General features: G+C 38.6%; 1 protein-coding gene and 1 long non-coding RNA gene across 2 annotated transcripts in view; one reads left to right on the top strand and one right to left on the bottom strand.

Annotated features, from left to right (window-relative positions):
- Positions 1 to 26462, top strand: part of LOC121316013 — a 105073-nt gene that overhangs the window by 52875 nt on the left and 25736 nt on the right. The gene's annotated exons all lie outside the window — the stretch shown is intronic.
- LOC121316011 (Golgi resident protein GCP60-like) overlaps positions 1 to 26462 on the bottom strand; it is a 42855-nt gene that overhangs the window by 12253 nt on the left and 4140 nt on the right. The window contains exons 2-4 of the mRNA XM_041250688.1: positions 22597 to 22738; positions 22023 to 22163; positions 21488 to 21646 (exon numbers count right to left, since the gene is read on the bottom strand). Coding sequence (XP_041106622.1) covers positions 21488 to 21646; positions 22023 to 22163; positions 22597 to 22738 — 442 coding nt within the window. The remainder of the gene's footprint in view (positions 1 to 21487; positions 21647 to 22022; positions 22164 to 22596; positions 22739 to 26462) is intronic.

Consider the following 26462-nt stretch of genomic DNA (forward strand, 5'->3'; position numbering starts at 1 on the left):
AAAAATCAGAATAAATCGATCAGAGCCATAGCCAAAACATTAGGCATGCCAAAATCAACTGTTTGCTATATCATTATGAAGAAAGCAAGCACTGGTGAGCTCAGCAATGGCAAACGACCTGGTAGACCAAGGAAGACCATTATAGTGAAAAACACCCTAACAGTCTAACAGATCAGGAACACTCTCCAGGAAGTACGCATAGATGTGTCAAAGACTACCATACCCAGAACAGCACACCAGCAGAACTTTAGAGGGTACACAACAATATGCAAACCACTAGTAAGCCTCAAAAACAGAACGGCCAGGTTACAGTTTGCTAAAAAAAAAAAAGTACCTAAAAGAGCCTGTAGAGTTCTGGACGGATGTTTTTACGGACAGATGAGACAAAGATTAACCTGTACCAGTGATGGAAAGAGGAAAGTGTGGAGAAAAAAGGAAATGCCCATGATCCAAAGTATACCACCTCATCTGTGAAACATGGTGGAGGTAGTGTTATGGCTTGGGCATGTATGGCTGCAACTGGAACTGGCTCACTTGTCTTCATTAATGATGTGACTGCTGACGGCAGCAGCAGGATGAATTCTGAAGGGTACAGAAACATCTCGTTACAACCAAATGCCTCCAAACTCATTGGACGGTGCTTCATCAAGCAGCAGGATAATGACCCCAAACACACTACCGTAGCAACCAAGGAGTTTTACAGGGCCAAAAAGTGAAAAATTCTTGATTGGCCAAGTCAATCAACCGATCTGAATCCAATTGAACATGCATTTCACATGCTGAAGACAAGACTGAAGGCAAAAAGCCCCTGAAACAAGCAAGAACCAAAGATGGCTGCAGCAGACGTCTGGCAGAGCACCACCAGGGAAGATACCCAGGGTCTGGTGATGTCTACGGGTAGCAGACTTCAGGCAATCATTGCATGCAAAGGATATGCGGCCAAATACTAAACATGACTATTTATTGTACATAATGTTAATCTGTCCAAATACTTTTGGTACCCTAAAATGGGGGGCGTTGTACAAAATGTGCTGTAATTTCTAAACGGTTCATCCAATATGGATGAAAATACCATCAAATTAAAGCTGACAGTATGCACTTTAACCCCATATTGAATCATTCCAAATCCAAATACAGACAAAACAACAAAAAATGTGTCACTGTCCAAATACTTTTGGAGTTCACTGTATGTGACATAGTGGACCATTGTTTGGGTCTCAGTTACCTAAGCAGATTAAACAATCAGTGTATCCTGTAAAAACAGTAACTGTCCCCCGTCATAGAAATGTTTTATCTTTTACCCAGGGTGCAGATACTGAAAATATAATTAGTATAAAAACACAAGCAGGAAGTATACTGAAGAATATTACACAAAACCCTTCATTTCAGCAACCTGATCATAGTGAAATGTATCAAATGCCGAACACATATTAAAACCAGACGCTAATGTTAATAAAATGCAGCCGCGGTCAGACACCTGCTTCACACACATATATAATTTCAGTGGAAATCCACACAATTGAAACCACGCATGCGTACAGGTGGAAAATGTGTATGTGATATTTAATATAATTATTACATTATTATATATTAATATAATATATTAATATATATATATATATATATATATATATATAATTAATCGACAAGTGAAACTCGACGGATTTGTAATTTTCTTCATATGTAAAGATTCATAAGTATACATTGTGGTTTAGAGAATATATAATACCATTAAATTCAAGATCATTCTCTTACTTTTATTTTTATTTGTGCATTTCTGAGGCATACCCTCGGTTAAAAACCGGTCTTAACTAATAGGATGCCGTCCAAACTGAAAGATGAAGAGGGTGTTCAGTTGCAGTGGTCTCATCCTTACCCCCTATCGTTCCAGACTGAGCCCAAAAAATATTAATATTTTGGTATTTCGCCACAGTAATTTGAAATAAAAAAGCAGCATTATTGTATTTGTTTTAAAACTTTAAAGTTATTTTTGTTGTTAAAAAATTACTTGGAATGTAAAATATCCAATTAAAAAGGGATTCGAAAAAAAAAAAAAAAAGACATAATACCGCGGTACGACAATAATCGTGGTATATTTTCTGACTGTTATTTACAAAATTTGATACCTTGACATCCCCAATCAGGAGATGATTTATCAGTATTCACGACGATTAAGAAGTAATTGGAAAATACAGCGAACAAGGGGTGGGGCGGGGCTGGAGATGCAGTACTGAGTGTCCTATTGATATACAGTGCCTTTTAAACCTGTTTTACTCTGGAGGGGGTGGGGGGGGGGAAACGACGACAGACGACTTTTAAAACAGCGTGTGTGAAAATAAATTGGACCCGACGCGCCTGACAGGCGCTGAATAAATGAACCGCTAATGGTTAAAATCAACTCTATACTGCACAGATAGCCAGTGTAAAGAGGGCAACACGGGTAATATGTTCACTTTTCCTGGTTTTACTCAGAATTCTAGCATTGCATTACAATAATCAATTGTAGATGAATTGTAGTGTGCCTATATTTCTCAAATGGTAAAAGGAAAATGAGTCTCAAAATAATTTCTAGTTTAAGTTTTGATGAGAGACTGCAAGGGTCGAGTTCATGTAACCCCACATTTAATTTTAATTGGTTCTGTGAGCCGACTAGCATAACTTCTGCTTTATCTGAATTCAACATTAGAAAACTCTGGTGACATTTAGTGCTTGATTTCTGTAAGCCAAGTAGCTAATAACACCCAGGCAGAAGAAATTCCTGGCTTTAGCGACAAATATAGCTGGGCATCATAAGCATAGCAATGGAAGTTCACTCTGTGTCTGCGGATAATGTCACCTAATGATAGTATACAGTATATAATGAAAACAACAAGGGGCCTAGAATGGAGCCCTGTGGAACACCGCAGTCAACTTCCGAGAACGTCGATTTTACCTCCCCAATAGAGACAAACTGAAACATAGCAGAAAGATCCGATTTGAAACATTTTATCTAATTAGTATCTGAGACTACAACAATCAGAAACTGCAAGTGATTTGTTACATGTTTTAATACTAAATAAGGGGTGTTTACAGTCTGAGTTAACACTGCCTCTGACCTCTTAACAAACAGTTGCACGTTCACATCCAGGTAAATTGGAAAGAGGTATGTCTATGTTGCAACTGTAGTTAGTTAGAACATTAATTACATATTTACAAACACAATTAATATTGAGTGAGAGTTAACCATTAACTTACTTGGCTTCTGAACCAATAAAGTATGACTAGGGAATGTTAACTGCAAATTAATGCAAACACGCCGTTTTCATAAAACCAAAGTGTTACTGTGCGTCTTACTAGTGTTCTACACAGCATCCCAATATTCAAATAGAAAATATTTTTTATAGTATTTTTTATCGGGTTGCGCTGGCTCAGTTGATTGGCATTTCTGCTGGGTCCTAGTGGGGACTACTGTAGTGACTGGTTATTACACAAATAAATTGCTGAGAAAATCAAGATTTTGGTACTGATGTAATGTTGTTGAAAAAGTGAGTGGATGTGTCCCCTGAGTAAATTACACCTATGCATGTAAGCATGTTTGCTAAAATTCCTATTCCAAGTATTGAAAAGACAGATTACCTGTAATATGGTTTCTTCATATAATGATGAACTCACCCACAGCGCGAACTCCCAGTCTCCATGTTGCTCGAGTCAGGAAAAAAAACAAAATTCTCTCTTTCCTAGAGATCTTTGATATAAACTTTTTTAGCACCATAGTAGTATCCCTCCTCTCTAAAACCTCACACATCCTTTAGTGTTGTTGTCCAAATTAAAAAAATAAATAAATAAATTCATTAAGAAAAAAACGGGGGAAGGAGGATGGGATATAGGTGTGGGCGTTCATCATTCTACAAAGAAACCATATTACAGGTAATCTTCGTCATCTTACCTCGTATGACGAATTCCACACAGAGTGTGAACTCTACCAAAGGCAGTAGGTAAAGGGTGGTAGGTCAGATATTAATGGAAGAAGCCACTGACAACACAGAGTGAGTAAATGTGGGCTGAGAGCAAGACACATTTAAATGGTAATGTTTTATAAAGGTCTTTTTATCAAGTTTATAACAAAACTCAATACAGGATGTAATTACCTTGAAATGGTCTGTTTTGACACAGGTTTGCCCTGAGTTTGTGACTTGACACTTTTATTCATAGTTCTGTGAATGTAGAAATTTAGTGCTCTCCTTACATCAATTAGGTGGTATCTAGTCTCCTCTTCAGATTTATGACCTGGTTAATAAGAAAACTTGCTACCACCTTATGTTGGAGTTGGGAATTTGGTCTACATGACTGACTGGAAGTAGGGTGCATCCATCAGTCATTAGTGCTTGGAGCTCACTTACCCTCCTTGCTGATTCACTGCCACTAGAAACGCTGTTTTCCATGTCAAGAAATTTTCATTGCATGTCACCATGGGCTTAAAACGTGGTCTCATACATTTTGGTTCCATTGGGGCCTTAGGTGGTTAACCCATTTAAGAAATGTAGATACTGCAGGGTTGGAACCTACCAGGTGATTTTCCCACCCAGGTAAAATACTGGATATTGCTGCAGTATGCACCTTGATGGCAGACATTGAAAGACCCATGTGGAACAGGTGGCTAAGGTAGGATAAAGAGCTATATCTGTGTGGTGTAGATATTTTGAGTTCACCAAAGAGCAAATTCTCTCCATTTTCCTGTATAGGCTAGAAAAGTGGAGGTTTTCTTCAAGTTGCTGTTCAATCTCCAGGCAGCTAGCCAAAACCATGAAAGATTGTTGTGCAGCATCTTCCCCTCGTTTTGAGACAGCAAATTGCAGCTCACCATTAAGTGCACAGGTCCCTGCTATTTCCAGGATCTTCCAGTACGGGGCTACCAGAATGAGAGTGGCTCTCTGTTTTCCTGAGCACCGCTGTGATTGGTGGCATGGGAGAATACAAATACATTAAGCTGTTAGATCATGGGTTGGAAAGACTGTCTGTGGCCATGGCTGCTTTTTCCTGGAAAAGGGATCAAAACAGTGGCATCTGGGTGTTTTGTGTTGTGGCAAATAGGTCTATGTTTTTGTGCCCTAATTTTCTGAATACCTCTTGTAATACTTCTGGTTGAATCGCCCGCTCGTGAGGCACCATTTCTCTACTCAGCAGGTCTGCAAGTCTGTTGTCGAGCCCAGGTATGTATGTTGCCTAAACAGTGATGTCCTGTGTCATGTACCAGCTCCAGACTCTTATGGCTAGAAAGCACAGTGTCCATGATTTTGCTGTTTATGTATTTTACCAATGTGGTGGCGTCGTTAAGAACTAGCACTGCGCTTTTGTTTAAAAGTGGTGCAAAGTGTTTCAGTGCTAGGAAGATTGCTAACAGCTGCAGATGGTTTATATGGAGAGGCTTTTTCTTGGTAACTAAGAGCCTTAAACCTGAGTTTTCTGAGAAGTGTGCTCCCCACCTTAGTTGGGAGGCATCTGCACATGTGAAGATGGTAAGATTCTCCACCATCTTGCACTGTTGCAGCTCCTGTTGAAACCTTGATGAGGTGGGAGTCTGGGGCTGGATTCCATGATGAAAGGAGACACCTCTGTGTGTCTCATGTGTAGCCTTGCGTCTCTGATGATAAACATTTGATGCCATGTGCCCCAAAAATTGTTGAAAATCATTTGCCGTTAGCCTGGCTCCTATGCTGAATAGACTTTTTGACGACTGGTGTTCACCTCTTCCGCGAGATACACTCTTCCCGAGATTGTGTTGAATTGTGCTCCTAGGAAGGTTAATGACTGTGTCGGGCAGAGCAATGATTTGTCTGTTTGCCAATAGACCCAGGTCTTGAAAAAGAATCGTATTTCTGTGTGTTAGCGGCATTCCCTTGGACAGAGCCCATACCAATCAGTCATCTATGTACGAGTAAATGTGGATGCTTTTGCTTCACCGATGTGCTGCTACTTCATCCATTATCCTGGCGAATATCCTGGGTGCTGTGGAGATACCAAAAGACAGTACTTTGAACTGGTACTGGCAGCCCTTGATGGCAAACCATAGGTATTTCCTGAAATCCTTGTGTATGGAAGTAGGCATCCTTCAGATCTATAGAAACCAGCCAGTCCCCTGGCTGAACTGCTTTTATGACGGTGGGCAGTGATACCATTTTGAACCTTTCAGTCCACATGTGTTTGTTCAGACCTCTGAGGTCTAGAATGGGTCTGAACTTCCCGTTCTTTTTGTAAATTAATAAGTACCTGGAGTAGTGGCCCTGCTCTTGAGAAGATGAGGAAGAAAGGGAGCATGGATTTTTTTTCTTCCTGTAAAAAGACTCCCTCTGGACATGGCCATTACATTTGTGTACGGATGATACCTGTTGATGGTGGCTGACGCTGGAATTATATTTCGTATCATTGTTGTACAATCCCCAGGACCAAGGTGTTTGATGTTATTTTCTGCCTATTTTTTAGCAAAAGTGACACTCTTCCCCCTACTGGCAGATGTGAGGAGGTAGAAAGATGCAGGTTTATGAGCAGACAAATGTCAGAAAGTAGAAGATGGCCTACCTCTTCCTTTATTATAGCTCTGGAAGGATCCATATGGCCTGAAACCTTGGCTCCACTGAAACCGGTTTTGTCCTCCAAATGACTATTGGTTTGGCTGCTGTCTAAACCTTTGTCTGTTAAAATAAGCCTTATTGAAGGGTGAACCTCCACAAGCTGTTGAGCAGGATCAATGGCCTGTCTTGCCTCCATCTGTGCCAGTGCTGAACAGTTAGTCCCCCTGAAGGATTGTGCCCTAGCATTGGTGTTCATGCTATCACATGCTGCCTGGAACTGAATTTTTGGCCTCTTCTGCAATCTGCATGACCGGTTTAATGTTCTCCAGGATAGGAGTCTGTAAGGAAGCAGACAGCTGGCTCCACATCTTGTTTTGTTATTTTGGTAGTTATTGATATGCATGCTGCGGAGTTGGAAGGTATCAACATTTGTCTCCCCGATCAGACCAGATCTGTATGATGATCCTGTGGCAGGTATTACCATGATGGTGTCTACATATTGTTATGAGTTGCCGGTATCCTGTAGAACTTGTCTACTCTGGGAATATGTGGTGCAGCAAAAGCTGGCTTACCCAATAAAAACTCAACAGGCCTCCAAACTGCCTCATGGAAGGGAAAACCTTCAAAGGCTTTCCTATCCTTTGCACCAATGATGCTTAAGAAATCATCCCCTTCAGCACCTGTCTGGGTGGTAATGTTGAGGAATGATGACATTCTTTTTAAAACAGCATCTGCATTAGTATACACAACTGCAGTACCGTCTCCAGCGACTGAAGCGTCCTCATCTGGCTCAGAATCCATGACGTCATTGTCTTCCAGGCTGTGTGTGTCTGCAGAGTAATACTGCTCCCACGCACTCCATTCTGTTGCGGTATCAGGAACTGCTGGCCAGTCTACTTGCTGGGGAGGCAGAGCCTGTCTTGAGCTCTCAAACTCCTGCAGCTACTGGGAAAACAAGATCTTTGGTTACTGTTGATATCATTACCTGTGCAGGAGTTGGCTGAGTAGACACTAGGAATTTCAGTAATGACCGCATGTATTCAGAAGAACATCTTTCCCATTGCTGTGACAGGTGCGTTTGGATTTTGCAGTTCTCTTTCTTGGGGGAGACAGGGTGTCCTGTTTCTCTCTGGAACTTCTTAGTCTTTTTGTTGTAGAGGATGAAGAGCAGGTTCTTTCAGACCACGGAGCTGGAGACAAAAGAGCCCTTCCCTTTTGTGTCTGTTTGTCTGACATGTCAACACACGTCAGACATACAGGTAATAGACAAAGTAATGGAAACACCTAGGTAAATGAGGGACAGTAAGCACATTGAAAGCAAGGGCTTCCACACAGGTGTGATTCATATGTTAATTAAGCAAATAACATCCCAGCATGCTTAGGGCCATGTATAAAAATGCTGGACAGGCCTGGCTGCCTATAATTATGGCTAGCATGGCTGCAAGAGGAGACCTCGGTGACAGCTGAACTTACTGATGTTTCACAAGCAACAGTGTCTAAGGTGATGTCGGCATGGAACTCCAAGGGAAAGACATCATCAGCAAAGGGCAACGGTGGGAGGAACCACATACTCCAGGATCGTGATATCCATGCATTAATTCGAAATGCAAGGCAAAACAAGCGAGCAACTGCAGATCAACTGGCTGCAAATTTCAACCTTGGGCAGTTCAAACGGTCCGCCGAGGACTCCATAAAGCGGGATATCATAGTCGGGTTGCAGTGTACAAACCGCTCATCACACCTTGCAATGCATGTTTGCGAGTCCAGTGGTGCAAAGAGCACAGGCAATGGACTACCGAGCAGTGGAGAAATGTGATATGGTCAGATGAGTCATCCTTCACCATGTTCGACAAATGGATGAGTGCACTTGTGGCACCAACCTAAAGAACTCTATCGCCCTGAGTGCTTGATTCCAACAGTGAAGTGTTCTGGTGGTTCCATAATGTTGTGGCACATTTTCCTGGCATTGTTTGGGTGCACTCATTCCCTTAGAAGGCAAGGCCAATGCTAATCACTACTTAATGGTACCGAGTGATCACTTTCACCACATGTTGCAGCATTTCTTTCCGGGGGGGGGGGGGGGTGGGGGGGTGGGTGTGTGAGTGTGTCTTCCGAGGTTAGTAGTGGCCGAACGTTACCGGTACACATGTCACGTCCGTCAAGTGAAAAAGTTTCCGGTTCGTTCCGATAATTACATGTGATGAATTACCGAGTGCTCACTACAGTGAAAGTTGGTGTACAACGTCGTTCCGTAAAGAAAGGACTGGGGGGGGGGGGGGTGGGGGGGGGGTGGTGTCTTCCAGGATGACAATGGCCCCATCCACACAGCACATGTGGTCACCCAATAGTCTGATGAGCATGACACTGATATTATCCATATGTCATGGCCTTCTCTCTGAACCCAAATCGAGCATTTATGGGATATTCTGGAACAATGCCTGAGGCAGCATTTTCCACCTCCATCAACCAGGCGTGAGTTGATTGACTTTCTCATGGAAGAATGGTGCCTCATCACTCCTGCAGAATTCCAGAGGCTAGTAGACTATGCCATGGTGCATACAGGCTGTACTGGCCACACGTGGTGACCCAACACCCTATTAAGTGACTTTACATTGGTGCTTCCATTGTTTTGTCCACTACCTGTACATTCCTAACACAAGAAGGTGAAAGACAGGAATCACACTGGGAACAAACAGAAGGCATGTGTACAGCACACTGATAGAAACAGAAATAAACTACAGAATGAGAAAAAAGGGGAAGGGGAAAAAATAAAACACTGCCGTAAAACTTAAAATAATATGCGCCGAGTCTGCTGACAAATATTGTAAATAAACGGCAAGGTTTTACAGTATATATATATATATATATATTTTTTTTTCAAATGAAGCACAATTATAGCCAAGTCCGGACCCAAGCATACGCAGGAGAAATTTGGACAACAACACTAAAGGATGTGGAAAGTTTTATAGAGGAGGGATACTAATTTGGCAACAAAAAAGTTTATATCAAGGATCTCTGGGAAAGAGATTGTTTTTTTTTTCTGATCCGAGCAACATGGAGACTGGGAGTTCACTCTGTGTGCGAAATTCATCATATGCCTATTCCGACTACTATTTTGTAAATCCCCGATCCCTTATTCTAAATCCCATACAGGCACGTAAGATTACTGTTAAAGCAACATCAATTGAAATATGTAAGAATACTCTGATAAACCACACTGGGCTGTATAACATAATGGCAAATATGTTTGATTGTCAGGGATGTAGTTCACTGTGGTATATGTAGCTCTTGTGGTATAAAAACAGGTATTTCAAGACATTTCACCCTTAAACTATTAAATATTTATTAAAAGTAGAAAAATAGTGTTGTCACATTTAAAATTGATAATTTTCTCTAATTATTGCCAGGGATCCTAGGAATCCGTTTTCTGCAGAATAAAATGGAAAAACACAGATTTTCTATGCAGTCTGAGAATTTTTTGTTTTGCACTTGGGGTGGGCAAAAAACATGCAAGGCATGCAATTTTGTTTTAAATTTACATAAAACATACTTGCTTAACAAAACTGCTTCCGGTGTGCAGCACAAAAGAATATCTACTAGAAACTGTCTTCAGGGCAGAAGATGATTCTTAAGGGTATGGTTTTAGGGCTGGGGTTGCTTAAGGTTATGGTTGGGTTTGGGTTAGGGTGGGCTGATGTCGGAGAGGTGCCGAGCTCGGGAGCTAAAAGGTAGGAATATGTGCAAACTGAACATATGTGAAATTTTACTGGCTCACGGCAGCCATGTTTTTTATGTAGCTACTTGCTTTGAATAGACAACCTTGCCAAGGCTTTGTATACAGTTTCGCTTCAATTGGCATAACGATTTCAGAAAAAAAAACATTTGAATATTTGACAAATCCAATATGGCCACCAAACCATGTGACCAATCAACTTGTGTTGAACTTGTCAAAATACAAGGCCTAAAAGGGGAATTCACACTGGACACGGCGTGCATGCCATCTCCTTGCGCGTCGCTCTGCAGTCGCTGCAGACCACTGTTCACACCGAGCGCGACAGGGGAAAGTCAATGGGCGGTCTGTTGTTACGTCACGGCTGCATGTACAATCAACAAACAGCAAATTCCAGCGGGAAGGGAAAACTGTTTTTATACAGAAGACACAAAGCTTACTAAAAGCGACAACACAATACCTGAAACAATGAATAGCAAACAAAAAAAAAAGATAATTGTAATCGCCCTGCTCTACCAGAGAAAGAAAAAAAATGAAGATTACTGTGGGTCCATGACATCCACAAAATTAACAAGAGGTACGGCGAATATAAATCAGCTCAACAGGAGCTCCGGTTTGATGAAGGCAGGTTTCAAACCTACTTAATGTTGTAATTTTACAACTGGGAAACCTGAAATCGGAACCACAAACTTTTCCTCCATTTTATTTATTTTTTATTATTTCTTCCTTGCAAAGGAGCCTCCTACTTTCCCGATTGGCTGCTGGTAATTTACGTCACGGCAGGTGCGGCGAGGCGCAGCGTGGCTCGGCGAAAGTTGAAAATATTTTATCTCCTGCATGACCGCCTTCATTGAAAAACAATTGCGCCTGGTGTAAACGCCCCTTAAGGGTAGTATGTGCCCCAAGTTTCACAGCTGTACCATAAGCAGTTTTGGACAAGAATATTAATATAATTTTTTTATATTGGCCAAACTTCTTGAAAAAAAAATTGGCTTGGAAAAATCCAATATGGCTGCCAAACAATGTGACCAATCAACTTCATTCTTTCGTTGACATTAATTCCCCATAGGCCTCTACTACTGTATGAAGTTTCATCACTCTAATCGCATTCTACCATACAGAAACACTGATATATATGTACATTCACCATATCTGAAATTTGATTGGCTCACGTCGGCCATGTTTTTCTATGTAGCGACTTGCTTTTAACAAACTTAATAGACAACCTTGCCATGGCTATGTATACAAAGTTTCACTTCAAATCAGCATAACCGTATCAGAGAAGACGACATTTTAATATTTTTGACAAATCCAATTTAGCTGCCAGACCATGTGACCAATCGACTTCTCTTGAAAAACAACCATAAAATCTAGGCAATGAGGAGAGTATGTGCACCAAGTTTCAGATCTCTGCTGTAAACCAGTTCAGAGAAGATTTTAAAAAAAATTGTCCAAAATTCTTGAAAAATCTAACATGGCTGCCACACCATGTGACCTATGAGCTTCATTTAGCTGCCTACCACACTACCAAGTTTTGTGAGTTGCTGTGCAAATAGTGTTGATTTTAGAGCCATTTGAAAAAAGAGAAGAAGAAAAAAAATAACTAGAAGTTGCAGGAAACTAAGGCTTCCAGGCACTTACAGCAGAACAAGATATGGTTTGAGACTTGATAAAATGGAAATTATACGAACATTGTCAATTTGAAAGCATCATTTTATAGTGTGTGTTTTTTGTAGGATAACGGTTAGTATCAAATGTTAATTTAGTATTAACCCTTTGAGTAGTGAGTTCTGCACTGCCGGTCCTACGGGAGTGAGGTTTTTTTTGTCTACTGCATGCGCTTGATTATCATTTTTACCGTAAATAAATAAAACCAATAAATAAATAAAACCAATATATATATATATATATATATATATATATATATATATATATTTTTTTTTTTTTTTTATTTAGTCATAAGGAAAGGTTTGACAATAAACAATGGGGTGGAACAACCACAACATATCTTAATAAAAAAGGCAGAGAGAGAGACACACATCAATAAATCATATCCGGGTACACAGGTTGTGGAGGCGGAAGGAGTAAGAGTGTCTAATGCTTCAGCACATTATACTCCTTGAAGCATGGAGCAACAGACAGAGCTGGGCCTCGCCTCTTCGCTGTCACTTGATGTTGATGTCTTCACTGACACACTCGCTGACATCCAATTCAGTGGAAGAATTGTATGTATTTGAATTTAAATCTGAATCTGAATTCAGTATTATTACTAATAATTCTTTCTCACTGATCGATTTTTGCCAGTTTACAAACAATTGACATTGTTTGTGACTGGGATAATTATATGCAATTCAGTCAATATCTGGCAGAAGGCGTAAGGTGTTACAATATCATGTAATCAGGGGTTTTGTAGGCTCAGTAATTTAAGTTTAAAGTTGCAGAACGTACCGGTACATTAGTACTACTCAAAGGGTTAATTGTGGTAAATACTTGTGAATAGTTTAGAGAGTGCATTGTGCGCTATGAAATTTTCAACTGCATATTTTAAATACCCCGGCTGTTCAAATTTCTGTACAGCCAGAGATCACAGTAATGAAAAAAAAAAGTCAATTTTACACACTTAAAAATATAACCATGATATGATTTACTGTTAGATGTGATAATAGTATTAAGCAATATATGTTGCAGGGCAAGGCAATATCATTTTTATCAGGAATGGTCATAAGCAGCCTCTTGTATTGAGATTTTCGAAAGTAGTTTTTGTTCACAAAGACTGCATTCTAAATTTCACCACAAGAGGGCAAACTTGCACCACCCCTAATTAACACTACAACCGCCGGATTTTCAAACTACCTAGCACCGCCACATGGATCACTTTGACCCATACATTTTTTAACTGCTTCGTTATGAAAACGAAAGGCATACTATCAGATACAACTGAAAAGTTTTATTCATGAACATCATATCCAACATTTACATCGTGGAAACACCGCATTTAAATGGAAAATTAAACACAAAAGGCTTTATTTTTAAAATTAGTGCATATACAGCCGACTACAAAACAGCAAACAAAATAATAAAATACACATTTCAAAAGAAACGGGTATGTACGTGTACACACAAAACTATACAACCAAAATCATTGTTTCTAATACTACATATAAAGAAAATATAACACTACTTCCGGTATGACGGCTGTATTGTACTCTGGAGGGGCGTACGGGTCTGCCAGCTGACTGTGCCTGCATCCAGGAGCTGTGCTGTAAACACAGACGCAGTTCAATTGAACACGATTGTGTAAATACTTGTAAACTGGTACATACAAATAGGGATGGGACGGTATGATAACCGTTAAAAAAAAATACCATGGTAACCTTAATATCACGGTATACAGTGCATCATGCAAGTTATCAAATAAAGACTCAAAAGAAGAAAGACTAATGTAAATCACTTAAATTACGGCAATTCACGAAAACAAAACCAACATACTTCCTTTCATAGAATGATTTAAGCATTTGGTATTTATTGTTTTACTATGCCAAATAACTTGGTACGTTTCTTTTTTATAAAGACAATCAGAATTTAATTAAAAAAACTAAAAAGTTGTACACTCTCAATGTTATACTAGAACAGTATTAACATCTAGAAAAAGTATTTTAATACTAAAACGTGCTATTGGATTTACATTTACAACACTGCACAAGTAATGACTATTACACAAGTGGAGTTCGAAAAAACAAACAAATAAATAAATAAATAATTCTTCACTTACCTAAGAAAATTGGAATACTGCTACAACTACGTTAATCAAAACTATGTTGATAAGTAGGCTATCCTGTTGCAGTCACGGGTCTGTGCTAGTTTTGTTTGAGACATCGGTCGTGTTCTTATAGCACAAATTTCTGCAGTTCTACACAGTGCTGCACAGAATCCCGGAGATGCACTGTAGACGTCACTCAACACCCACAGAAATCTGTGCAGATTCTGCATAGCCCAGCGCAGCTTTGAAATGTTACTGCGGGAGGCTGGCTGCGGCTGTGAACCAAAGGGACAATGCAAAGATCACGAGTGACCTGCTAATCACAATGTACTAAATCCGTGATAAGTGATGTATAATTTTACAATAAAGTTACTGTTTATCTATTACATTAAACTGACTGATAATCCAGACAAATGTAAATATAGCACGTTAAAAACGTGTGCTACGCTGCAAGGTTTGGAGAAGGCGTTTCTCTAAAAGCTGCGTATGACGTCAGAAAGACAGCAGCCAAGAGCAGTCAGCGCAGCAAACTCTGGGTAACAGAACGCAGCAACTGAAATGTGTATTCTGTGTCGTTGACCGTTTCCTTCAAAACCATTATCAAAATACAGTATCAGTTCACAAAAAGACCTTCCTCGACACTTTGCTAAGGCTGCAAGTACCATCGTTCGATTACATACAAACCCGTAAAACCAAAACATATATAAAAAAAAAAAACATATAAAATATGTTTCACATTAAGCATGTAAGTTGTTATCCTACCTGTCATTTCAGTTTGCTGTATGCATCTGAGTGCAGCTTGCCATATTCCAATCAAAATGACTACTTTCAAGATTTTCCAGTTGCATTTGTGGAACAAAAACAAAGGATTGTTGTCTCCCAGGTACATTGAAAAATAAGCAACAAGACTTTCACTGAAAAATCCACAATCATAGCAATCTCTGCCTTGTAGTCAGTCTACAAACAAAAGCTTGAAATAAAAAAACAAACAAAAAAAAAAAAAAAAAACACATGTGCGCTAGGAGGTGCGGGCATGTCTTGTTTGCTGCATTTACAAAAATAATAATAGCTTACATCGCATTAAAAAAAAAAGACACGTATTGTAATGCATGAATCACATGGCGGTTCTAGGTAGAACGGTTTATATCATTTTTGCAATTCTGGTTATCAAACGCCATCAAGATATTTAATTAATTAGGAAAAATGAAAAACGGACACACATACGACTTACAACGGAAGAGTAATTAACATTAAGCGCAAAATGGGTCACAATGACCTGCATGGCAATTTTAGTGTTAAGGACCAAACATACATTTTCTTCCTGCTGGTTAATGCAAATTACAGTGATATTTAGTTTTTTGTTTCACTATGTACAATTCTGTATATGCATGCATTTCCAAAAGGTTACTTTTAAACATTACGGTAGAAATGCTGCTCATACAGCTGTAACACTCCTCTCCCTTGTTAACCTCTCTGTACCTATCAAGGTAGGATATATCTTTATCCTACCACATGTCTGAGAGGACTTGCACTGGATCACTAAATAATAGCATACCGCTGCCACCACCCAGAACCCTGGGATACTAGAAGTAAAAAGATAAGGTGCAACAGGTATAAGATTATGGCTCAAACAGTGAGCTACTCAACACTTCAGAGAAAAAGGGAGGGACAGGACGAAGTTTTAAAATTTTAGTTATTAAAATCTACAATAAGAGACATCTAACTACTATAAATAAAGCACTTAGCTATCAGTCTCTGTATTCTTCAATTATTCACACCAGTACTTAACCATACTATATAAACCTATTTATGCATTACACATTCGACTATTTGCATTACCTAAGTGCTCATATAAACACACCAGTTTTTATGAAACAACAAAAGCCACATCTAATAAAATTATAAAAAATACAAGACTTATATTCAAGAATTATATTCAATCCACAACAAATCAAAACCAATTTATATCAACACACATCTTACATTAATTAATATTGTATAACATGTTATATAAATAGTGAGTATTTCAAAACTACTATGTGTAAAAAGCATACATGCACAACACTGAGCTACTTCAGTATAACGTTTACCAGGGACAGTATTTAATACAGAGTTAAAGTAGGTTTAAGAAAGAGCTGAAGTTAATAATCCATTATAAAGGTACTATTACTGAACTGCTTTTATATAGCTTAACAGGGACAGTATATAATACCAAATTAATTGTGGGTTTTACGAAACAGTTCAATGCTTTAACTCAGTCAGTCACCACACATATAAAACAAAGAGGAGAGAGAGAAACGTGAGATTTGACAGACGGTCTTACTAAACTCTGTAGGTATCATGCAATCACTTCCAGAATTTGGTGCCAAAGCACGTCCGGGTTTGGTCTGTGGAAAAGGTGGCAACCCTACTTACAGTGTGTGTGTGCGTGTGTCAGTATGTGTACAGTTCTGCATATGCCTGCACGTCCACAAGGTTATTTTAAGTAAACAAACATAAAAGCTGCTCAGCTTCAATTATACTAAACACGGTGACCTGATTCAAGCATTCAATAAGGTATTGACAATGTTGACCCAAGGGACTTTTTCAGCCTGAAAAAAGAAACAAGGACCAGGGGTCACAAATGGAGATTAGACAAAGGGGCATTCAGAACAGAAAATAGGAGGCACTTTTTTTACATAGATGGTCTGGAACCAACTCCACAGTAATGCTGTTGAAGTTGACACCCTGGGACCCTTCAAGAAGCTGTTTGATGAGATTCTGGGATCAATAAGCTACTAACAACCAAATGAGCAAGATGGGCCGAATGGACTCCTCTCGTTGTAAACTTTCTTATGTTCTTCTGTGATTAGTTGTGACAGAGTGCATTGTGCGCTGTGGAACTTTAAGCTGCACATTTTAAATACCCTGACTATTAAATATCTGCACAGCCCAAGATCACAGTAATGTTATGAAAAAATGGCAAATAATAATATTTAAATAATTTTACACTTAAAATAAAGTGGGCATACTATGTATTTTTTAACCATTATATGATTTACTATTACATAATATAGTATTAAGCAGTATATGTTGCAAGGTAAGGCAGGAATTATGAGATTTCATGGTCATAAGCAGCCTCTTGTAGTTAAATGTTCAAAAGCAGGCTTTGTTCAGAAAAGTCTGCATCCTAAATAAAGAGGGCAAGCTTGCACCACCCCCTAGTTAAAGTCCAAACATATTTTCTTCCTGGTTTGGTTTATGCAGAGAACAGTGATATTAAGGGACGCGGGTAATGGAGGTGCTGGGGGTGCAGTCGCACCCCTACATGCCGAGGGAGGGATGCAGGGGCGGTGCGGCTGCACCAGCAACTTTTCTTGTTAACTTTAGTTTATGAATGAGCATTTGCACTGCCTGCAAGAAAGCATGAATCAGTGTTTCAACAAATTAGTATTGCCGTGTGCATGTTGTCATTTAGTGTTTCAACCAATTAGCACCAAGCATGTTCATTGTTCCAACCTATCACTGACAGTATCAGCACCAAGCACTTTCATGCGAGAGACAGCGTTTACTTACAAATGTGTCCTGACCTAGCAGCTAGTTTCACTATAACTGTGTTTAACAATGTGGGATGGCAAAATATTAAATTAATCTCTGCAACTTCCAGGACCACATTTAAACAGTCGAGAATAAAGGATATTTAACTGTTAACATGTGTCAATATATTTCTCAATAAACAAATCATAACCTTCCTGCGTTTCTTTTTACTACTAGTAAGAACCAGTCCGTGTTCTGATGCCACTTATTTTAATTTAATTAAACCAAAGAAATCGTTCTCTAAACTGTATTTTTAGTGGTGATGTCTTCTCTGTCGTGTTTTTTTTTTTTTTTTTTAAATTTATTTATTCACTATGCCCTTTTGTAACTGTTACTGCAACAGCCCAGGCCAGTGAGGCATGATCATTTCCATTAGCAGGTTCATACTAATACTGTATTTGGAATTTGAGATTTTTTTTAGTATGGATTCAAGTAGAAAGTGACATTTTATGTTTTTGGTAAGAACTCAGAAGAAACATTCAATCTTTAAGGAAGGTAGATTAACAAGGTAAGCTTACCTCTGTTTTAATGGATTTATAACCGTTTCATGTCACAGCATGACGAAAGGCCATTTTCATTTTTAGCTTCCAGTAGAAAATTGTTTTTCCATTGACCATTGTCGATTGTTACATTTTGAGTTGAATTTTGTAATTGACCGCAATGTAATGGGGGTTCCAAAATGTAAAAAAGAAATGCAAGACATATGTAAAAGGAAAGCAGGACATTTGCACAACACAAATGCAAGACATTTATAAAATGAGGGAGTGGGTGAAACTACTAAAGAGATAAAACAATTCAAATAAAAACAAAAATCAATTTACAACGATACTTCAATCTTTTTTTCACTCTAAAGAATTACTCAGAGATACAAGCAACACAACTAGCTCGATTACTAACAGGTTTATTGCTCTGTGTCCCTGGATTGTAATTTAAATAGTGTCACTTAATGCAAATACATAAGATAATTAATTCTTCAAATCGTTTCTTTGTAATTTCAACATTTTGCTATTTGTTAAGTTTAAAAGCTGTGTGTATCCAGACAGGATATCTGTATTTTACGAAATCAGCAATGTGAGGTGTATCAAAAAGCATGACTTGTGGAAGTGCCATCAACATTGCTTGGGGATTTCTGTAGCAATGGCAGCACCAACGCCTCTACACAAGCAGAGAAGGCTTTCGCTTCACTCAAAGCAGCTAATTTTGAAAAGCTGCAAATAATGTTTAGCACTGAAAGAATGGGAGGCCTCTCAGATTTTGTGTGTGGATGTGTGAGTAAGTATTGGATTTTTTAAAAAACATTTGTGTTGTGTACAATGCTGTTGTGTAGAGTTTTTAATTAATAATTTGATACATTATATTATGCCTATCAACATTGGAGTTTGTTCCACTAAAATTTAAAATAAGTGTCCCTTCTATTAAAAAAAAATAAAAATAAATAAATGTATTCTATGTTGGAAAGGGGGATTTGGTAATTACATCCTATTGTAATTTTATTCAAATTACAGAAGTTTTAATTTAAATACAGCGACTGCTATTTTAAAACGCATTGTATCACAAAGTGCCCCAGTCCAACGCATTCTGTTGTTGTTATTAACGAAGTTGCTGGAAACATATTGTTATTGTTAGGATTATTACTAGGGGTCCAAGCAATGAATTTGCTGGAACCCTATTGTGATTGTTAGAAATACTTATTTCTTATTTATTTATTAATTTTTTATTATTCCGACAATTATCAAATGTCTGTAAAATCAACAACATTGCACGAAAAGTTGGTAAGGTGGTTGAGGCCTATGGGAAGTTGTGTCACAGCAAAAACAAAGGTCAAAGGTCACATGGTTTGGTGGTCATATTGGATTTTTCACAAATTTTGGCCAATTCAAAAAATTACATTACATTTAGATTTGTTCAACACAAGTTGATTGGTCACATGGTTTGGTGGCCATATTGGATTTGTCAAAAATATTCAAAAACATTCTTCTCTGAAATGACTGAAGCGAAGCTTTGCACACATAGACTTGACAAGGTTGTCTACAAGTTTGTTAAGAACATACATATATACACTACCAAGTCACATATCCGACCCCTGTGGACTGGGGTAGAGACGGATTAAAAAAAAAAAAAAATCACATTCGCACATGCATAAATAGGCTAGTGAACAAAAACAACACAAACTGCTTTAAACACGTGTACATTCTTTGATTTAAAAGTAAGCAAACGTAAACAAGATTAATTAGGCTACAATACACAGTATGCAGTTTATTATAAGCCATCTCCATGCAAAGCTTTTAAAAAAAAAAAAAAAAAAAAAAAAAACGGTAAATGTACAGTAACCTGCAACTAATGGATTTTTTCTTAACTATAAGTCCCTGCCTCCCTGGTTCTGCTTTCTTAATATCTCTGTCTCTTTAAATATTGCTTTGGCTATTTTAAACAAACGGCCGGCAAGCATTGCATTTATGAAGCTTGCTTTGTTTAATTCAAATGCATTTAAAAGTTACAACAACACGCTGCCAACATCTGCAACCGTGCGCTCCATCATATAAACACATTGCACAAAAAGAGTACAACACAAAACTCTCAACTGGTGTACTGAAACATCACTGCTACACACAGCTGACTGATGCAGAGCCTGTCTCTCTTAAAGCGGAATGACCAATCAACTTGTGCTGAACAAATTTAAATGTAGGGCATAAGGGTAGTTTGTGCCTCAAGTTTACTATGAATAAGTAAAAATTTTTTTTTTAGTTTTTGGGACTTGTTGGCGAGGTCATGCCCCATGTCTCGGCCGACGACCCGCCACTGTTGCATTTATTTCATTGAACTGCTCGTTCTTGTAAAATAAGCCTTGCATTTGAGACCACAATACCTGCCTGGATTGCTTCCTTTACCTCCACGTTACAATGTCAATATAAAATTGTGTTGCAACATAGTGAATACGAGTTTTAATTTTCAGTTCAACATCAAGCATTGCAAACACAAAAAGTCAGTTTTTTGCAATATGCATTGTAACCAGGTAGGATACATTCATCTCCTTCTCTGAGACAACTTAAAAACATCTTGCTGTTTAGCTAATTGATCAGCTTTCTTGTGAAAAAACTTGTTTTTCCTAACGCAATCTGGACGTCGTGTCTCAAGATGCAGATGCCTTAGCTTCCGTGAGCCAATACCTCAAAACAAATGATGAGGACACGGATCATCCTCGTTACCAATGTAAGCAAAACTGAAGTTAATATAAGATGGTAATTGCAAATTTGAGCTGCAAGTAGGATTAGACATTTTTTCGTTTTGCATTCGTTAATCACTGTTTTCAAAATACCAAGAAATCGCACATAAAATATCACCTTATGCTTTTTTTTTTTTTTTGGTTCATGTTTAAAGCAGAAGACTGGTAATAAAACAATACATGTTTTACATAATTACTGCTATTGATTTGTATGCAAATTCTATTTATTTTGAATATAAGCAGAATAAGTTTTATAGTGAAACTAAATCTTAACAGTGTGCACTATCAAATTTTTTAGATTGTTTGGTGAACCACCTGAAATCTTGCCGCGACCCCCACTTTGGGAAACATTGATATAGGCTATATATAAAACTTACTCTAACTCAATATAAACTTTGTGCTTTTGAAGTTTTAGCACGTGACATCCAATGGCGAAACACTGTTTCAGTAGTAATCTGTAACAAACCAGTTTCTTGTTAGATAACACCCTGTAGCAGTTAAACTGCATATCGCATTGACTTCAGTTTTGCGGAGAGTACTGCGCCATATTTCGACATTTTTATAGCTGGCTGTGGCTACCACTGTATTAGGAGGTAAGGACTATTTATTCTTTTTTGCTTTATCCGAAGTCAACAGATATGAAGACTCACTTCTGCTGCTCCATGCGGAGCCTCTCTTCCTCGATCTGCCTCCTCTCCTCTTCCTCCCTCATCCTCATCTCCTCCTCCTCTTGTTTTCGTTTCTCCTCCTCCTGCCTCACTCGCTCCCGCTCCTCTTCCTCAAGCTGACGGCGCTTCTCTTCCTCCTGTCTGAAAATGAAAAAACCTACATATTGAAATCAGTTTCACAGAAGTCCAGGCCTTAATAAAAAAATAAGCTGGGTTGCTGTAACCTGCCCTACCATCTTTTCCAAACCCATCACAATAGAAGCAAACTGTTCAGTCAGTTTATCCCAAAATAGTTTTCAATACACAAACAAAAATATTATCTTATACCAGGTTTAGGTAGTTATACTACTGTATCCTATAATGTAGAATCACCTGGTCTCAACCAAAAGTAACCTACATTACATTATGTTTAGTATTCCAATTTTAAATGGTATTCTTTACATACTTTGTATTGGGTACATTAACTTTGTATAATACGATTACACCTTCCCAATACAAGTTTAAGTCATGGTCTTACCTTTTCCTTTCTTGCTCTTCCTTTTCTATTTTATGAGAGGTAACATATGGTGAAAATAAATGGCAACATTTATTTAACAACTTCACAAATTCCACCATGGCGTCTTCTTTCAACATGTTTCCCAAACATGCCCATTCCTTCCTGTTAAGAATGAAAAACATGAACAATAATGACAAGGGTTATAAATATGTCCACCATAGAAGATAATATAATAGATTTTTGTGAGTATTTTCAGTAAAATTAATAATAAAGTACAGCAATCCAGATACTTGTTTCAGCACCCAAATGCTTGAAGCCCCAGAAAATGTTGTATTCCTGAAGGCATAGATGTCACTGACAACATGTGGATCAACTAGCATCAACCTATGTTTACATCTGCGACATGACTAAATAAGATCCATGCATTATACTTCATTATGAGAAGAAGGCCCCATTATCTACTGTCTGGTCCCTAATCCTCATTTTATGCTGTGGAATTTTTATTTAAGGGACTGGTAAACAACTATGTTACATCAGTTCAATGTGTTTATATTTACCATGCTGTCACGTAAAGCCCTGACCATCGGATTCTTACCGTCTGTCATTTCCAAGTACATCAAAAAACCCAACCTCTGGACAGACGTCTGGATTATAAGGACCAAGTGAGACTTGTTTGTGGAGGGCCACAAGCCTTAATTTTTCTTCATATGTGGGGTGGAAGGCTTTACCATCTTTCTCTGTAAATAGTTAAACAAAAAACAAACTTATTTATACGAACTGAATAAAGTCCAGAATCAGCAAGCTCTAAACTCTGGTTGTTGGATAAATGCAATCTAGCAATGTGAATGCATTCCATTTAATTCAAATTCCCTTGCAATCTGAAAAGGAAAACCATTAGTTAAACAATGTAAGTAATCTTTTCAGTGTTTTAGCAACATGCTTCTTTTTTGTATCTGTAGATAACTAACAGCTTCCTATTTTAATATGCTTACACATAATTTAACTTTTAAAATACAGAAAGTTAGAAAATAAGAGTAGTCTAAATATATAAAAAATATTAACAAATTGACAAAATACTGAACATGTATTGAACCTATGCGTAAAAGGGATATATAGCTAGATGTACTGTATACTCTAATTACAGTGCACTCTGTTTATAAGAATCACCCGCATATATTGATCAAAACCACTAGAACTAAATCATTCCTATACTAACCATGCTAAAATAAATTTGCTTGTCAGAATCGAGCAAGCCGCTTACTAGAGTAATTTTGGGGCAAACTGACTACATGTAATATACTACTTTATCAAGTACAATGGCCTGTACAGCCAATAAAGCTGTTTTTGAATTTGATCACATCTGTCGTGCTTTGCACCACCACTAAGTAGAAAACTGAGATTTGCATCACAACTAAGAATAAGTAATGTCTCATTTCCACGGACATAAAAGGGGCGTTTCCAATGCTGGCTAAAACAGCCCTGGCCAGCCGTGACAGGTTTTTCTGGCCCCCTCCTGCTTTATCGTACCGGATGTGGCCAGACTGCTTACTAGTGCTGCAACAATTATTCAAATTCATTGATTAAATCGTGAATTTTGCCATCAGAGATGAATATTTTTATCATCAATTCATCGACATCCCCCAATAGAGTGTGCGTAAGCCTTGTTCTCACAGCCGCGGGTGATTCTTTAACAGTAAGCACTCTGAAGCAAGCAGTCATATGAGCCACTCCCTCTAATACACTCACACAGGCAGTTTGTTTTAAGGAATAGTAAATGTGGAAAAGCGAATTAAGTGTCTAGGTATTCCCATAGCTAAAAGACATAGGAAAAAATTAAAATATTGTGAACGCAGAGACAGTAGGATTAGCACTGGTTTATTTTTGGAAAATGTTTCCCGTAAATTTATCAACACAGGCTAGACTCCGCACATCTTTTTCTTTTGTTTTATTTCATGTGCCCACTTTCTACAGGTTTTTTACACTAGGATCAAAATCCCTTCCCCTCAATCAGGTTATCCCCCCCACCACCACCACCACCACCCACCACCCTCCCTTCCTTCCTTCCTTCTGCCTCCCGCTCCATCATCAGCATTGACAACATTCAGTGAAAATACTGAAATGGCGGACATGAGGTACCAGTCAAAAGTTTGAGTACACTTGCTTGAAACCAGGTTTTTCATGATTATCTATGCTTTTAACTGTATAAACTTTTCTATAAACACTTAATATTTCATTACATGATACATGTACTTACATATGCTGATAACACCGTGTAACAATTTTTTTTTTTTTTTTTTGTTCCTGGGTAGTAAGTGTTATTTCCTAATTGCTTATGCCTCAAAAGTATAGAAAATGGCTATTATTCCCCACAAACTTTGCTTTTGTGACCAGGACAGTGCTATTTCAAAATATCACTATTTCCAATGGGAAAACAGGCAAATGTGTGTCTTTTCGTTCACAAAGTCAGAAAAAAACAACATATGAATCCACATTAACATGTATTTATACTAAAGGAATACAAAAATGACTACAAAAGATTTAGAAGTGAGTAGTTTTTCGGGATTTACGATTATACTGTAAATCACTTTCACGAATCAGCCTCCAAATGTAGTCTCCCATCATGTTCTCGTTATACTGTCCTTGGTAGCAGCGTTCAAAATCCAGTATATCCTGGTGGAAGCGCTCCCCTTGCTCCTCAGAGTACGCTCCCATGTTCTCCTTGAATTTATCAAGATAAGCATCAAGAATATGAACTTTGAGGGACATCCTACAGCCCATTGTGCCGTAGTTCTTCACCAGAGTCTCAACCAGCTCCACATAGTTTTCGGCCTTGTGATTGCCCAGGAAGCCCCGAACCACTGCGACAAAGCTGTTCTAAGCCGCTTTCTCCTTACTAGTATCTGTGGTTCGACGAAGACACCGGCTTTGACCTTTGCCTCAGACAGCTTAGGGAAGAAGTCTTGAAGGTACTTGAAGGCTGCCGACTCCTTATCTAGAGCTCTGACAAATTGTTTCATAAGGTCCAATTTGATGTGCAGTGGTGGCATCAGCACCTTCCGGGGGTCCACCAGTGGCTCCCACTTGATGTTGTTCCTCCCCACAGAGAACTCGGTCCGCTGTGGCCAGTCCCGCCTGTGGTAGTGCGCCTTGGTGTCCCTGCTGTCCCAAAGGCAAAGATAGCAGGGAAACTTGGTAAAACCGCCTTGGAGACCCCTCAGGAATGCCACCATTTTGAAGTCTCCTATGACCTCCCAGCCGTACTCATAAAATTCCGAGCAACATTTGCCTTACCTTCCAGAGCATTTTTTGCAGTGCTCGCAGGTGAAATGAGGTGCCCAGTGTTTGTCTTGATCCCAGACAGGCATGCCGAAATGTGCCTTGTAGGCCTCACACATCTTAGCAGATGCTTCCACGGAATACTTTTTCGCTCTTGTCTTGATAAATTGTCCGCAGACATAGCAAAATGCGTCTGCCGGATGCTTGCAGCCTCTTGATGCCATCTCAGAAAAATGCAGATATGTATCCACTTAGGCAGCTGGAACTAAACTGAACTGATGGGCTTAAGGCCCCTGTATTTATACTACTATTTATATTACTGGAAAGTTCTAGAAGTTACTCCAAGTTTACTCAGCACTGAATCTATCTGGAATGTTCTGGAAAATAGGTAAATTTCAAAATATCACTGTCCTGGTCACAAAAGCAAAGTTTGTGGGGAATAATAGCCATTTTCTACACTTTTGAGGCATAAGCAATTAGGAAATAACACTTACTAGCCAGGAACAAAAATTGTGTTACATAGTGTAATCATAAGTGAATTGCATTCAAAAATTTAATTTTTAAATGAAAATGTAAATCTTGTCAAATTCAATGAAATGGTCACCCAAAGCAAGGGGAGTCAGTTAAAAGTCTGAAATGTGTACAACACGGTGTTAGAACACTGGCCTAAGTAAAAAAGTGTCTTTGTTAGTTAACTAATGTTACCTAATTAACCTTTTGTCACCAATTGGTAGCATAAGCACAAGTTTGTCTTTCCTGAATGTAAGGGAGCAGAAAATGGCAAAATACTCTGTTAAGCAAAGAAAAAAAGAGTAATTACTTTAAGAAATGAAGGTCAGTCTTTAAGACAAATCGAAAGAACTTTGAAAGTGTCTCTAACTGCTGTGGCCAAGACCATCAAACGATTTGAAGAAACTGACACTCATGAGCACTGAACAAGGTCACGCAGGCCAAGGGTGATCTCAGAATCAGAGAACAAGTTCATTCGAGTCACAAGTCTGCAAAACTGGCGATTAACTGCCCCTGAAATACAAGCTCAGCTAAATGCTACTAGAAGTACAGATGTTTCAACATCAACTGTTCAGAGGAGATTGCGTGAAGCTGACCTAACTGGAAGAATTGCTGCAAAGAAACCATTGTTAAGAGTGCAGAATAAGAGGAAGAGACTTGCCTGGGCCACACAGA

The sequence above is a fragment of the Polyodon spathula genome, chromosome 5, assembly GCF_017654505.1.
Source record: "Polyodon spathula isolate WHYD16114869_AA chromosome 5, ASM1765450v1, whole genome shotgun sequence".
Classification (NCBI taxonomy): domain Eukaryota; kingdom Metazoa; phylum Chordata; class Actinopteri; order Acipenseriformes; family Polyodontidae; genus Polyodon; species Polyodon spathula.